Genomic DNA, 17,125 nt, shown 5'->3' on the forward strand with positions numbered 1-17,125 from the left:
TTCCTCATCTGTGAAATGGGAATAAAAACCCCGCTCTCCATCCTTCCAGATAGGATGGGGACTGGGTGTGATCTGATGAGCTTAAACCCACCCCAGCGGTTAGCACAGAGCTTGTCACCTAGTAAGTGCTTAATCAATGCTGTTATTATTATCATCGTCGTTAAACTGCATTTTGTTACTCCTAGTTATCCGTATATTCCCATTCTCCCGGGCCAACTGTTGGAAGTTCTGAGTTCACCAACGCCATTCATCATTGGAGTTCATTCCATATTTCGTTCTGATGTCCATGAGCTTGTAAGTACATATCTTTCAAACCTGTTGTCCGACACGTGTCAGGTTCATTCATTCAGTTGTATTTATTGAGCACTTACTGTGTGCAAAGCACTGTAGTAAGTGCTTGGGAGAGTACAGCATAACAACAAACACATTCCCTGCTCACAGCGAGCTCACAGTCTAGAGGGGGAGACAGGCATTAATATAAATAAATAGATAAATAAATAAGTTTACAGATCTGTACAGATATGTGCCGTAGGGAAGAGACGGTGAATGAAGGAGCCAGCAAGAATGGTGCATCTCCTTTCTCTGCTTCAGTAATTCTTGGAGTTGGTTGAGTTTTAGCAGAAGTGTTAAGCAACAGGAAAATCTCCTCGAATCAATGGTCTTAATGTGTCACTGTTGACCCTAGCTGTCCTCTTAAGTTGTGAGAAGTAAAAAATGTATTTAAGCTAGAGAAGCAGCGTGGCTCAGTGGAAAACGCACGGGCTTTGGAGTCAGAGGCCATGGGTTCAAATCCCAGCTCTGCCACTTGTCAGCTGTGTGACTTTGGGCAAGTCACTTCACTTCCCTGTGCTTCAGTTACCTCATCTGTAAAATGGGGATTAAGACCGAGCCCCACGTGGTACGACCTGATCACCTTGTAACCTCCCCAGCTCTTAGAACAGTGCTTTGCACATAGTAAGCGCTTAATGCCGTTGTATAATAAAAATGTGTTTACGCTCTTTTCTTTGTTTGAATTTTGTAAAATTCACATCAGCGTCGGTAGTAGTGCAGAATACTGAGAAATACAGAAAAAAGAAATGACACTTTCCCTGCCTACAAGGAATTCCTACACTCCAACTGGAGAGACAGACGTAAAAGTATTTATTGCGTTAGGCAAAATCAGTGACCGAATATACAGTTCAATGAATGTGTATGCAAGAGTTGTTAGGGATACATGTAAATAAGTTCATAGGGCTAGAATGCCCATTGTGGGCAAGGAACCTCTCCACCAACTCACTCTTTCTTTCTTGATCGCTTAGTACAGTCCTCTGCGCTCAATAATAACCATTGATGGAGTTGGATGATGGGCTTTTGTGGCATAGAGATGGCTTGTTGGAGGAGATGCTATTCAGAGGACACTGGATATGGGATTTTTGCCATTTCAAAAGCAATCTGAAGGATGCCTTAGATGTCACTTTCATTTTCCTTATTACTGTTTTATATCCTTTTCTTCTTCTTCTTCTTCTTCTAGTTAGATGTAATTATTGCCGATCTGGATGGAGGCACTATCAAAATTCCTGAATGTATTCACCTTTCTCCACTCCCGGAACCACTTCTGCATCAGACTCAAACGGCCCTTTCTCTGGTATGTCACGTTTTCTTATGATATTTCCTTTTCATGGAAATTACAAACATCTGAGACAGAAACGCAGAGGCCATGGGACGGGGCACTCTAGGTCGAAAAGGCAAATATCTCTTAGTTTCTTTTAAGGAGAAGAGTAACCCCAGGTCCACAGTTGCCAGTTGGTCACCTTAGGTATACAGTATTAAGGGAAGCAAAAATCTATTATTTGTAAAAATGCCACCCACCAATTCTTGCTACCATAGCCTTTGGTATTCATTTATTCATTCAATTGTATTTATTTAGCGCTTACTGCGTGCAGAGTAGTGTGCTGAGCACTTGGGAAAGTACAATATGGTGCCTCTATATGTTGCCAACTTGTACTTCCCAAGTGCTTAGTACAGTGCTCTGCACACAGTAAGCGCTCAATAAATACGATTGATGATGATGATACAATATGACAATAAGCAGACACTTTCCCTGCGCACAACAAGCTTTTTCCTGATTTCCAATTAGAGAAGCAGCGTGGCCTAATGGGAAAAACACTGTTCTGGAAGTCAGAGGACCTGTGGAGGTTTGAATCCCGGCTCCACCGTCTGCCTGCTCTATGACCTTGGGCAAATTACTTACCTTTTTTGTGCCTCAGTTTCCTCAACTGTAAAAGGAGGTGTTCTCCCTCCTACTTAGATTGTGAGCCGCCTGTGGGTCAGGGACTGCATTTAATCTGACTGACTTGTTTCCCAGCCCTTGAGCAGGGCTTGATGGAGTAAAATACCACAAAAAAAAGAAAAGAAAAGAAAAGAAAAGACTTTGAAACTGGAGACATTTTTTGTCATGTTCTGCATTAGCTTCAAATCCTGAATTTCCTATTATGACATTTTGAGTTGCTCTTTTCCCAAAGCCACAGCGTTTCCTTTGAGTTTTTGCTCCTAAAGTGGCAGTTATTAAACGATCCGAGATGCCCCAAACTGAGGTCCTTCTTCACTACATAGATCAGAAATGTGAACTGACTGAAGATCTTCACCCATGGCCTACGTTGTGGGTTCTAATCCCGGCTCTTCCACTTGCCTGCTGTGTGACCTTGGGGAAGTCACTTCACTTCTCCATTCATTCATTCATTCAATTGTATTCATTGAGCGCTTACTGAGTGCAGAGCACTGTACTAAGCGCTTGGGAAGTACAAGTTGGCAACATATAGAGACGGTCCCTACCCAACAGCGAGCTCACAGTCTAGTCTCTATGCCTCAGTTACCTCATCTGGAAAAGGAGGTAAAATGGAAAATGGAATGTCCAACCCGATTTGCATGTGTTTCTCCCCAGTGCTTAGTACAGTGCCTGGCACATAGTAGGCACTTACCAAATACCATAATAATAATCATGATAATAATAATAGTGGAAAGGGCATGGAACTGTGATTCTGCTCTTCCACTTGTCTACTATGTGGCCTTAGGCAACGTACTTACCTTCTCTGCCTCGGCGTGGCTCAGTGGAAAGAGCCCGGGCTTTGGATTCAGTGGTCATGGGTTCAAATCCCGGCTCCGCCAATTGTCAGCTGTGTGACTTTGGGCAAGTCACTTAACTTCTCTGTGCCTCAGTTACCTCATCTGTAAAATGGGGATAGACTGTCACTCCCCCGATTAGACAACCTGATCACCTTGTAACCTCCCCAGCGCTTAGAACAGTGCTTTGCACATAGTAAGTGCTTAACAAATGCCATCATTATTATTATCATTATTTGCTAATTGGGGATAAAAAAACTATTTTCCCTCCCTTGTAGACTGTGAGCCCAATGTAGGAAAAGAATTGGGTCCAGTCTGATTGTGTGGACTGTGAGCGCCTTGTGGCCAGGAGTCATCTCTGCCAACTGTATTGTACTGTACATGCCCAAATGCTTAATACAGTGCTCTGCATGCAGTAAGAGCTCAATAAATGCCATTGATTGATTGTTTAGCGCAGTGTTTGATGCGTAGGATGCGCTTAATAAGCACCATCATTATTGTAATATCATAGAGAAGCAGCGTGACTCAGTGGAAAGAGCCCGGGCTTTGGAGTCAGAGGTCATGTGTTCAAATTCCAGCTCTGCCAAATGTCAGCTGTGTGACTTTGGGCAAGTCACTTAACTTCTCTGTGCCTCATTTACCTCATCTGTAAAATGGGGATGAAGACTGTGAGCCCCCTGTGGGACAACCTTGTAACCTCCCCAGCGCTTAGAACAGTGCTTTGCACATAGTAAGTGCTTAATAAATGCCATTAGTATTATTATTGTTATTATTTGTGGCCCCCACCAGGCATTTCTCACATCCGCTCACACCTTCTCCGCACCTCCCAGCATGTTCATTTGAGAGAACGTTGCTCTTTCTTTCCTTTTCCGGACTGGAACGAGCACTGCTAGAGTCACCAGCCAAGGTTGTCTTTGTTTTGTTGAACTGCAAGTCCCCTGCCCTCTGTTCTGTGTGGATGCATGAATTCTGCAAGCTGTAAATGTCAGCTTGAAGTTTTGCCTCCTCCATGTCCTAAACTGACCACAAGGATTAGCTGGGATATTTTTAACTTTTTAATTCCTTACTTGGGTAGGCGGGAGGAGGGAGAGTGGAGTTAGGGCAGAGCCCTGGTGGAGGAAGGAGCATCGATAGGAGTTTGGAGCCATCCTCCCTGCCCTGCCCTATGATCCCTACACCTCAAGAGCCGGAAAGTATCCCAAACTTGGCTTCAGGCCCCCTCGGCACTGTGGAAGTAGGGGAGTCGACGGCGTGGGCATCCTTCACTCTTCAGGGCTCTGAGAAAGCCCTGAGGGTTACACCCAGATATCCTCTCTATCTAGACGGAAAGCTTGTTGTGGGCAGACAACATGTCTACCCACTCCGCTGTATTGCACTGTTGTAGCTTTTGTTTGTTTTGTTTAAAGTATGGTACTGCCTTTCCAGTAAACCAGCCTTGCAGACTTCAGTGAGGTAACTTCAACCTGTTACATTTGAATTCTTACATCGGTACTACCTTTCCAGTAAACCAGCCTGGTAGACTTCAGTGAGGTAACTTCAACCTGTTACATTTGAATTCTTACATCCTTCAGTGACAGTCAGGGTCTCCTGGCCCTTCTCCTACTGCTTCCGCTGTCAGAGGGGAGAGAGAAGACTCTATCCCCAGCTTTAATTCTATTTGTTTCGACGACTTTGGTACCTGCCTACGTGTTTTGATTTTTGTCTGTCTCCCCCTTCTAGACTGTGAGCCCGTTGTTGGGTAGGGACCGTCTCTACATGTTGCCAGCTTGTACTTCCCAAGCGCTTAGTCCAGTGCTCTGCACACAGTAAGTGCTCAATAAATACGATTGGTTTTGCTCTCTGTCTCCCCCTTTTAGACTGTGAGCCCACTGTTGGGTAGGGACTGTCTCTGTATGTTGCCAACTTGTACTTCCCAAGCACTTAGTACAGTGCTCTGCACACAGTAAGTGCTCAATAAATACGATTGGTTTTGCTCTCTGTCTCCCCCTTTTAGACTGTGAGCCCACTATTGGGTAGGGACCGTCTCTATATGTTGCCAACTTGTACTTCCCAAGCGCTTAGTACAGTGGTCTGCACACAGTAAGCGCTCAATAAATATGATTGATGATGATGATGATGATTCATTCATTCATTCAATCGTATTTATTGAGTGCTTACTGTGTGCCGAGCACTGTACTAAGAGCTTGGAAAGTACAGTTCAGCAACAGATAGAGACGGTCCATACTCAGCAGCAGGCCCACAGTCTAGAAGGGGGAGACAGACAGCAAAACAAAACAAGTAGACAGGTGTCAGTACCATCAAAATAGATAAATAGAATTATAGCTATATACACATCATTAATAAAATAGAGTAAAAAATATGTACAAATCTACACAAGTGCTGTAGGAAGGGAAAGGGGGTAGGGCAGAGGGAGGGAGTGGGAGCAATGGGGAGGGGGGGCAGAGGAAGAGGGAGGGGGTGCAGTCTGCTCTAGCCACAATAAGTGCTCAATAAGAATAAAAAGAAGAAGAAGTATACTTGTTAGGCACTTACCATGTGCCTGACACTGTTCTAAGTGCTGGGGTAATTACAAATTAATCAGGTTGGACACAGTCCCTGTCCCACATGGGGCTCAAACTCTTAATCCCCAGCCTGGAATGCCCCTAATCCCTCTGCCCATCCGCCAAGCTAGCTCTCTTCCTCCCTTCAAGGCCCTACTGAGAGCTCACCTCCTCCAGGAGGCCTTCCCACACTGAGCCCCTTCCTTCCTCTCCCCCTCGTCCCCCTCTCCATCCCCCCCATCTTACCTTCTTCCCTTCCCCACAGCACCTGTATATATGTATATATGTCTGTACATATTTATTACTCTATTTATTTATTTATTTTACTTGTACATATCTATTCTATTTATTTTCTTTTGTTAGTATGTTTGGTTTTGTTCTCTGTCTCCCCCTTCTAGACTGTGAGCCCACTGCTGGGTAGGGACTGTCTCTATATGTTGCCAACTTGTACTTCCCAAGCGCTTAGTACAGTGCTCTGCACACAGTAAGCGCTCAATAAATACGATTGATGATTGATTGATTGATTGGTTTTCCAGATGAGGTAACTGAGGCCCAGAGAAGTAAAGTGACTTGCCCAAGGTCACGCTGCAGACACGTGGCGGAGCTGGGATTAAAACCTGGATCTGTCCGACCCCCGGGCACTTACTGTCTCTACTAAGCCATGCTGCTTCTCTGTATCATTACATACCATTGATTGATTGATTGGGTCGGCAGCAATCTGGGGGCAGAGCCGCCATGTAGACGCTGGTCCTGACATCTCACGATGAGCCCCGGTCCTCACTGCTGTTAATGCCAATGAACCCCCTCATCTGGCCCTGCAGCAGCGTGGCCTAGTGGCTAGAGCACGGGCTTGGGAGTCAGAAGGTCCTGGGTTCTAATTCCGGCACCGCCACTTGTCTGCTATGTGACCTTGGTCAAGTCACTTCAATTCTCTGGGCCTCAGATACTTCATATGGAAAATAATAATAATAATAATGGCATTTTATTAAGCGCTTACTAAGTGCCAAGCATTGTTCCAAGCACTGGAGAAGTTACAAGGTGATCAGGTTGTCCCACGGGGGGCTCACAGTCTTCATCCCCATTGTACAGATGAGAGAGCTGAGGCCCAGAGAAGTGAAGTGACTTGTCCAAAGTCACACAGCTGACAATTGGTGGAGCCGGAATTTGAACCCACGACCTCTGACTCCAAAGCCCATGCTGTTTCCACTAAGCCACGCTGCTTCTCGAAAATAGGGCTCAAGACTGGGAGCCCCAGGTGGGACAGGGACTGTGTCAACCCAATTTGCTTGTCTCCACCCCAACACTTAATACAGTGCCTGGCACAAAGTAAATAATAATAATAATAATAATAATGGCATTTATTAAGCGCTTACTATGTGCAAAGCACTGTTCTAAGCGCTGGGGAGGTTACAAGGAGATCAGGTTGTCCCACGTGGGGCTGACAGTCTTAATCCCCATTTTACAGATGAGGGAACTGAGGCTCAGAGAAGTTAAGTGACTTGCCCAAGGTCACACAGCAGACATGTGGCGGAGCCGGGATTCGAACCCATGACCTCTGACTCCAAAGCCCGGGCTCTTCTCCACTGAGCCACGCTGCTCCTCTAAATGCTTAACAAATACCACAATTATTATAATTTTTATCTGCAGAGACTAAAGGATCACCATTGGGCCTGGGGAGCCAGTGCTGTGATGACTGTAGTCCCCAAAGACTCAATCAGTCAGTCAGTCAATCATTCAGTGCTATTTTTTGAGCACTTGCTACATGCTGAGCACTGCTCTAAGAGCTTGGGAGAGTACAGTATAATAGAGTTGTTAAGACACATTACCTGCCCACGATGAGCTCACAGTCTAGAGAGAGCTTACAGTCTAGACTCCACCAGTTTAGAAACCTGTGGCCCAAACTCAGAGGTGGGAAGACCTTGAAGAAGGAGGCCATTTCCTCTTCCTCTCTCCTCATCTTTCTTTTCCCGTTTCCTCCCTATCTGGCCCCAGGGACGGCAAGAGGGGAGGCCTTACCCACGGTTGTCACCACCAGTCCCTGGGAAAAAAAGCACAGACCAGGAAGCAGCATGGTGGACCTGGGTTCTAGTTCTACCTCCATAACTTACCCGCTATGGGTGACCTTGAGCAAGTCACTTTACTTCTCCATGGCTCCGTTTCCTCAACTGTAAATTGGGGATTCAATTCCTGTTCTCCCCTCTACTTAGATTTTGAGTCCCAGGTAGGACAGGGATCCGATCTGATTAAGTTGGGCCTACCCCAGCTCTACGGATACAGATCTCCCGGAATGATTGCAGATGGAGAGTGGGGCATTCTGGAAGAGAGGGGTCCATGGAGTCACTATGGCTCAGAAATGACTCGACAACATAAGACAAGACCGCAGTGTTTAGAACAGCGCTTGACACATAGTAAGCACGTAAGCGTTAGTATTGTTATTATACTGGGAAGGAAGGAAGGAAAAAGAGCAAGATTAGCCGGTTTCACCACCCTAGATGACTTGTAGATTGGGGACCTAGAATTTCCCAAAGGGCACAATTCCTGTTCTCAGAAACTCCCAGTTTAGTCACGACAAGGTACATTTGAACACTAACATCCAATTAGCCCTCATCATTCACAGGCTTTTCCGTTATGGTTTTGCCTCTGTCGTCTAACTGCTCTGGAGGTATGTACACAAGAAAATAAACAAATTCATTCATTCAACCTTATTTGTTGAGTGCTTACTGTGTTCAGAGCACTGTACTAAGCGCTTGGGAAGTACAAATCGGCAACAGATAGAGACGGTCCCTACCCAACAGTGGGCTCACAGTCTAGAAGGGGGAGGCAGACAAGAAAAAACAAAACAAATACAAAATGAACAGCTTCACAAAGTCAGAACAAGGCCGTGGAATGGCAGTAAGCTTGAAGAAGACAGGTTATGTGATGGCCTGTACTGGAAAAACCGTACCTACAACCGAAGCTTTGCTTCAGTAAAGGAGAAACTTGTGGCTGGCACTGAATTCTCCTTCATGGGCAATACACACTGTCTGTGATGCACATATAGACTAAGATGTATCAAGAACACCAGAATGTCCTTTGGAAGACTGACAGGCATAAGGATGGGTGGCAGTGCGTATCTAACTTGGTACCAAACTAAAGAGATCCAGAGTATTTCAGGGTGGATGACGAACAAAAATAATCCATCAATGTTATTTATTGAGTGCTTTCTGTATGCAGAGCATTGCACTAAGCGCTCAAATGCAGGATAATAAGGCTCAGAAGATTGACCAACCCAAAAAGTCGTCAGTGAGATAAAAATGGAAGGAGGGACTGGATGATTTTTTGGACTCTTTTGGAGACCAAGGGACTCAAAAGAGAAGCAGGTTGGTCTAGTGGAAAAAACCCAGGCCTGGAAATCAGAAGAGGAATTTTTTTTAGGGGAGGGGAGTCATGAGCATGATTGAAAGCAGTGGGGAAGGAGCCATTGAAAAGTGAGATGTCAAAGATGGCAGTCAGGGAGGGAATCGATTCGATTACGGCTTACAACGGTAGCTGAAGGTATGGCTTGTGTGAACGCACAGGGAATCCACTCCCTTCTAGACTGCGAGCCCGTTGTTGGGTAGGGACCGTTTCTATACGTTGCCAACTTGTACTTCCCAAGCGCTTAGTACAGGGCTCTGCACACAGTAAGCGCTCAATAAATACGATTGAATGAATGAATGAATGAATGAGCATGTGGCAGTGGAGCAGGTGAGTACTACAGAGTTTTTATTAACGTGGCATTTTACAAGAATACAACCCCTACATTGAAGGAGAACTGTATATACTGAGATGCCGCCTGCTGCTGGAAACTGGGTATTTCCTTTTCCCTTTTCTCTTTTATAAAAGGAAACTACATTTTCACATCCTTGGGGAATTCCTTTTAAAATTTTTTGGTCTTTTTTTCAGATTTTACACCCAGATTTGGAAGTAGCAGATTATGCTTTTCCCCCTCCACGAACAGCTTTATCTCACTCAAAAATGCTGGTAAGAAATTTATCATTTATCTTCCAATCAATCAGTGTTATTTATGGAACGCTGGCTGTGTGCAAGTGCTTGGGAGAGTACAAGTGCTTTTAATAAGACAAAGTATTTTAATATGAGAAAAATATCGTTTTACTTGCAAGTGGCCTTGCAGTGTATTTGGACCAAATATGATTGTTTTGGTGCCTTATATTTCCTTTAGTCCCAATTTTATGGGAAACATATTTGTAAATGAAAATGAAAGAAAAAAATTACTACTATAGCCAAAAGATTATTGGTTTGGAAGAATGATGCTGTATTAATTTAGTATTGATCATTAGCCCATTATTTGTAAATATTTTGCTAGATAGAGAAAGCACAGTCTCTTCCCCTGGAAGTTTATAATATCTTCATTGCTACATTTCCCAAGTGGCATGTCCTACCACTCCCACCAAGATGAAACTTCTTAAGATGAACTCTTGACTGCCAAAAGAGATCCTTATTAATACATCAATCAGTCAATCAGTTGGTATTTATTGAGCACTTACTGTGTGCAGAGCACTGTTCTAAGTGCTTGGGAGAGTACAGTACAACGGAGTTGGTAGATACATATGGTGACCACACGTGCTTCATTAACATTTATTTTTACTGGATAGGAGAGGTTGCTTGCAATTAGATTTAAATAAGGCATAATTCCCAAGATCTCAGATGAGAGCCGGCATTTTATTTCCTTGCCTTTTAGATTTGAGTCATTTTTATCATTGTGTTTGAAAATGCCACTGTTCTCGGGGAAGAAAGAGATCCTATAATTTAGCTCTGTGTTTGTTTTCAGGATAAAGAAGTACGGGCAGTTTTCCTCAGATTGTTTGCCCAGCTTTTCCAAGGCTATAGATCATGTTTGCAACTGATCAGAATTCATGCGGAACCCGTCATACACTTTCACAAGGTAAAATTCTATTTAAAAGTCGTGACCCTATTTGGCAGACGAGAAGGGAGAAAGAAAACTGTTTCTTTTTGGAAGGAGCATTAGCATTTCAAATGGCCCTGGTCTCTTTAGTTCCAGATGATTTAGTAGCCGATACCCTCGCGACCTAAAACCTCGTTACATGGGAACAATTTCCTTCCTTTTCCATTGCTTGGGTCCGGCCAAAAGCTTTGAAAATCATGTTGATATTTGGGACCACCCTCACCCCTCCCCACATCACCCCCACCCCTAGTTTCTCTCTGGAATGAGGAAAGTTTAATTCTACTGTACATTTTTTGAAACCGAAATAAGGATAAAAATGTCTGTGAAAGAGATTCACCAACTAAACTTTAAGACTTGTAGTGGTAGGGATAATGGTATTTATTAAGCATGTATTGGGTGCCAAGCACCAAATTAAGTCCTGGAATTGAGTGTACGGCGGTCAGTTAGACACAGCTCCTGGATCCTCACAATCAGTGAATATAGGTTGGGGCGAGGACTTGAGATGATATTTTGGGAGCAATGAAAAAAAAAACCCAAAAACATTAGAACAGCGTAAGAGACAAAGGCAAGTACACAGTGCACAAAATAAAATCAAAAGTCATTAGGGCACTGTGGCTACAGGAGCAGAATTACAGGCTTCTTGTGATTCTGAGCCCACCACATACCCCGAGCCACAGCAATGGCTACAGTGACTCCCAGCCTTCCCAAGGTTCGAAGGTGGCCTCACGCCGCAGGTGTTTTGATAGTTATTTTATAATTATTATATGCCAGACACTGTAATAATAATAATAATGATGGCATTTGTTAAGCACTTACTATGTGCAAAGCACTGTTCTAAGCGCTGGAGGGGATACAAGGTGATCAGGTTGTCCCACGTGGGGCTCCCAGTCTTAATCCCCATTTTACAGATGAGGGAACTGAGGCTCCGAGAAGTTAAGTGACTTGCCCAAGGTCACACAGCTGACATGTGGCGGAGCTGGGATTCAAACCCATGACCTCTGACTGCAAAGCCCGTGCTCTTTCCACTGAGCCCCGCTGCTTCCCCGAGCCACGCTGCTTCCCCTGTACTAGTGAAGCAGCGTGGCTCAGTGGAAAGAGCAGGGGCTTGGGAGTCAGAGGTCATGGGTTCGAATCCTGACTCTGCCACATGTCTGCTGTGTGACCTTAGGCAAGTCACTTAACGTCTCTGAGCCTCAGTTACTTCACCTGTAAGATGGGGATTAAGACTTATGAGCCCCACGTGGGACAACCTGATCACCTTGTATCCCCCCCAGCGCTTAGAACAGTGCTTTGCACATAGTCAGCGCTTAACAAATGCCATCATTATCATTTCCGGCCAGGGTGGTGGAAAGCAGAATGGGATGGCGTGTCCTCGATGGTGCAGAGGGACATGGGGCTTTTTCCTCGGGAGGCAGCGTGGTGGGCACAGAGAACAAGCTGGGGGTAGGCAGAGGGTTCTTCAGCTGTGGTGCAGGGGTAGGGTGGGTGAGGGCAAACAGGGTGGAGAGGTTTAGATTTAATTCATTCATTCATTCAATCGCATTTATTGAGCACTTACTGTGTGCAGAGCACTGTACTAAGTGCTTGGGAAGTACAAGTTGGCAACGTATAGAGACGGTCCCTACCCAACAGTGGGCTCACAGTCTTGCACATTTCTCTTGGCTGGAGGTGAAGAGCGCGCCCAGAAAGGCTAAGCAGTGCTTTTTTATAATAATAATAATGATAATCATCATCAATCATATTTATTGAGCGCTTACTCTGTGCAGAGCACTGTACTAAGCACTTGGGAAGTACAGGTTGGCAACATAGTGATGATGATGATAATAACTGTGGTATTTGTTAAGCGCTTACTATGTACCAGACACTGTACTAAGTGCTGTGAGGGAATACAAGCAAATCAGGTTGGATATAGTCGCTGTCCCACATGGAGCTCACAGTCTTAAATTCGATTTTAGAAGCAGCGTGGCTCAGTGGGAAGAGCACAGGCTTTGGAGTCAGAGGTCATGGGTTCAAATCCCGGCTCCGCCAGTTGTCAGCTGTGTGACTTTGGGCAAGTCACTTCACTTCTCTGGGCCTCAGTTGCCTCATCTGTAAAATGGGGATGAAGACTGTGAGCCCCCCGTGGGACAACCTGATCACCTTGTAATCTCCCCAGCACTTAGAACAGTGCTTTGCACATAGTAAGCGCTTAATAAATGCCATCATCATTATTATTTCTATTTTACAGATGAGGTAACTGAGGCACAGAGAAGTAACTTGCCCAGGGTAACACAGAAGACAAGTGGCAGAGTCAGGATTAGAACTCATGACCTTCTGATTCCCAGGCCCATGCTCTATCCACTAGGCCATGCCTTGCACACAACAGAGCATGCCTGGGGCAGATAAAGAGTTCCTCAGCCACTGTGGGTGGGCCAAATAATAGTAATAATTATTATTATTGCATTTGTTAAGCATTTAATAAGTGTCAATCACTGTTCTAAGCAATAGTGTAGACACAAAATTTGTTCTTCAATCCAATCCTATTTATTGAGCGCTTACTGTGTGCAGAGCACTGTACTACGCGCTTGGGGAAGTACAAGTCGGCAACATATAGAAACGTCCCCTACCCAACAACGGGCTCACAGTCTAGAAGGGGGAGACAGGCAACAAAACGAAACATGTAGACAGGTGTCAAAATAATCAGAACAAAGAATGAAAGCTATAAGCACATCATTAACAAAATAAATAGAATAGTAAATATGTACAAGTAAAATAGAGTAATAAATCCGTACAGATATATATATATATACAAGTACTGTGGGGAGTGGAAAGAGGTAGGGCGAGGGGGATGGGGAGGAGGAGTGGAAGGAGGGGGCTCAGTGTGGGAAGGCCTCCTGGAGGAGGTGAGCTCTCAGTAGGGCTTTGAAGGGAGGAAGAGAGCTAGCTTGGCGGATGGGCAGAGGGAGGCCATTCCGGGCCCGGGGAAGGACGTGGGCCGGGGGTCGATGGCAGGACAGGCGAGAACGAGGCCCGGTGAGGAGATTAGCGGCGGAGGAGCGGAGGGTGCGGGCTGGGCTGGAGAAGGAGAGAAGGGAGGTGAGGTAGGAGGGGGCGAGGGGATGGACAGCCTTGAAGCCCAGGGTGAGGAGTTTCTGCCTGATGCGCAGATTGATTGGTAGCCACTGGAGATTTTTGAGGAGGGGACTAACATGCCCAGAGCGTTTCTGGACAAAGATAGTCCGGGCAGCGGCATGAAGTATGGATTGAAGTGGGGAGAGACAGGAGGATGGGAGATCAGAGAGAAGGCTGATGCAGTAGTCCAGATGGGATAGGATGAGAGCTTGAACGAGCAGGGTAGCGGTTTGGATGGAGAGGAAAGGGCGGATCTTGGCAATGTTGCGGAGCCGAGACCGGCAGGTTTTGGTGATGGCTTGGTTGTGAGGGGTGAATGAATGAGGGGTGAATGACACCTGTCCGCATGTTTTGTTTTGTTGTCCGTCTCCCCCCTCTAGACTGTGAGCCCGTTGTTGGGTAGGGACCGTCTCTATATGTTGCCAACTTGTACTTCCCAAGCGCTTAGCACAGTGCTCTGCACACAGTACGCGCTCAATAAATACGATTGAATGAATGAATGGACAGAGCCCAGGCTTTGGAGTCTGAGGTCATGGGTTCTAATCTCGGCTCCGCCGTTTGTCAGCTATGTGACTTTGGGCAAGTCACTTCACTTCTCTGTACCTCAGTTACCTCATCTGGAAAATGGGGATTAAGACTGTGACCCCCATGTGGGACAACCTGATTACCTTGTACCCCCTCCCACCCCAGTGCTTCGAACAGTGCTTGGCACATAGTAAGTGCTTAACAAATACCAACATTATTATTATTATTATTATTATTATTATTATTATTATTATTATTATTCGGGGCGGGGAGGTAGCAGGTGGGGGGGCAGCCCACTACTGGGAGAACGGCTCATAAGACTCCCTCTGGTTGTCAGACTGACAGCCACAGCCTGCCAGTGGAGGACAAAGAGTGGGCTCACCATCCTGCCGGGCACACGGTACTCCTCTCCATCCCCTCGCCCCCTCCTACCTCACCTCCCTTCTTTCCTTCTCCAGCCCAGCCCGCACCCTCCGCTCCTGTACCGCTGCTAACCTCCTCACTGGGCCTCGTTCTCGCCCGTCCCGCCGTCGACCCCCAGTCCACGTCCTCCCCCTGGCCCGGAATGCCCTCCCTCCGCACACCCGTCATGCTAGCTCTCTTCCTCCCTTCAAGGCCCTATTGAGAGCTCACCTCCTCCAGGAGGCCTTCCCAGACTGAGCCCCCTTTTTCCTCTCCTCCTCCCCATCCCCTCCAGCCTACCTCCTTCCCCTCCCCACAGCACCTGTATATATGTTTGTACAGATTTATTACTCTAATTATTTTACTTGTACATATTTACTATTCTGTTGATTTTATTTTGTTAATATGTTTGGTTTTGTTCTCTGTCTCCCCCTTCTAGACTGTGAGCCCACTGTTGGGTAGGGACCATCTCTATATGTTGCCAACTTGTACTTCCCAAGCACTTAGTACAGTGCTCTGCACACAGTAAGCGCTCAATAAATACGATTGAATGTACCCAGCCCGCACACTTTTCTCCTCTATTGCCAACCTTCTCACTGTACCCCTTTCTCCTCTGTCTCACTGCCGACCTCTCGCCCACGCCCTGCCTCTGGCCTGGAACGCCTTCCCTCCTCAAATAATAATAATAATGTTGGTATTTGTTAAGCGCTTACTATGTGCCAAGCACTGTTCTAAATGCTGGGGGGGATACAACATAGTCAAGGTTGTCCCACGTGGAGCTCACAGCCTTAATCCCGCTTTTACAGATGAGGAACTGAGGCCCAGAGAAAGCCCAAAGTCACACAGCTGACAAGTGGCGGAGCCGGGATTTGAACCCACGACCTCTGACTCCCAAGCCCGGGCTCTTTCCACTGAGCCACGCTGCTTCTCAAATCCAATGGACGATCACTCTCTCCCCCTTCAAAGCCATGTTGAAAGCCCATCTCCTTCAAGAAGCCTTCCCTGACTAAGCCCTCCTTTCCTCTTCTGCGTCACCCTGACTTGGTCCCTTCATTCATCCCTTCCTCCTAGCCCCACAGAACTCGTGTCCATATCTGTCATTTATTTATTTATATTACTCTCCATCTCCCCCTCTAATCAATCATATTTATTGAGCGCTTACTGTGTGCAGAACACTGTACTAAGCGCTTGGGAAGTACAAGTTGGCAACCTATAGAGACAGTCCCTACCCAACAGTGGGCTCACAGTCTCCCTCTAGACTGTAAGCTCACTGTGGGCTGGGAATATGTCCGTTTATTGTTATACTGTAACAATATTATATAATATAACAACTATATTGTTGTTATATTATATAACAACATAACAACATATAACAATATAACATATGTAACAATATAACATATAACAACAATATAACAACTATATTGTTTATTGTTATACAGTGCTCTGCACATAGTAAGCGCTCAATAAATACGATTGATGATGATACTGTACTCTTCCAAGCAGTTACTACAGTGTCCTGCACACAGTAAGCGCTCTGTAAATATGATTGATTGAATAAAAATGAATAAAAATGGTTGAGTCAAGGTTGGAGCTGCTGGCCACCGTGAGATATCAGGGCTGTGGGAAAGGGCTGAGTGGCACAGCCCCTCCGTGGCCCAGACCCAGTGGGAAGAGCCACAGCCTGTGCCTCTCCCAAGCGCTTAGTATTGTGCTCTGCACACGGGAAGCACTCAATAAATACAATTGAGTTGAACGAATTGAGAAGTAATTCGATTGAGAATTACTCAATCGAATTACCCCTCGTCCCCCTCTTCCCCCTCTCCATCCCCCCAATCTTACCTCCTTCCCTTCCCCACAGCACCTGTATATATTTATGTATGTTTGTACATATTTATTACTCTATTTATTTATTTATTTATTTATTTATTTATTTATTCTATTTATTTTATTTTGTTAGTGTGTTTGGTTTTGTTCTCTGTCTCCGCCTTCTAGACTGTGAGCCCACTGTTGGGTAGGGACTGTCTCCATATGTTGCCAATTTGTACTTCCCAAGCACTTAGTGCGGTGCTCTGCACATAGTAAGCGCTCAGTAAATACGATTGATGATGAAGCAGCTTGGCATAGTGGATAGACCACAAGCCTGGGAATCAGAGGGTCGTGGGTTCTAGTTTCGGCTCCGCCTTTGTCTGCTGTGTGAACTTGGGCAAGTCACCTCACTTCTCTGGGCCTCAGTTCCCTCATCTGGAAAATGGGGATTGATATTGGGAGCTCCATCTGGGACAGGGACCGTGTCCATTCCGATTCGCTTGTATCCAACCCCAGCGCTTAGCAGTAAGCTCCAGGAGCGCCTTTTAGACTGTGAGCCCACTGTTGGGTAGGGACTGTCTCTATATGTTGCCAATTTGTACTTCCCAAGCGCTTAGTACAGTGCTCTGCACATAGCGCTCAGTAAATACAATTGATGATGAAGCAGCTTGGCATAGTGGATAGAACACAAGCC

The 17,125-nt window shown here is 45.7% G+C and overlaps 1 protein-coding gene across 4 annotated transcripts in view; it reads left to right on the forward strand.

The window, feature by feature from the left end:
- The window catches only part of SBF2 (SET binding factor 2), a 586,574-nt gene that overhangs the window by 375,972 nt on the left and 193,477 nt on the right, over positions 1 to 17,125 (forward strand). For all 4 annotated transcript variants that reach the window (XM_038765198.1, XM_038765199.1, XM_038765200.1 and 1 more), the window contains exons 8-11: positions 186 to 294; positions 1,511 to 1,624; positions 9,564 to 9,641; positions 10,450 to 10,563. In XM_038765198.1, the coding sequence (XP_038621126.1) occupies positions 186 to 294; positions 1,511 to 1,624; positions 9,564 to 9,641; positions 10,450 to 10,563 (415 nt within the window). The remainder of the gene's footprint in view (positions 1 to 185; positions 295 to 1,510; positions 1,625 to 9,563; positions 9,642 to 10,449; positions 10,564 to 17,125) is intronic.

The sequence above is a fragment of the Tachyglossus aculeatus genome, chromosome 22 (assembly GCF_015852505.1).
Source record: "Tachyglossus aculeatus isolate mTacAcu1 chromosome 22, mTacAcu1.pri, whole genome shotgun sequence".
NCBI classification, from domain to species: domain Eukaryota; kingdom Metazoa; phylum Chordata; class Mammalia; order Monotremata; family Tachyglossidae; genus Tachyglossus; species Tachyglossus aculeatus.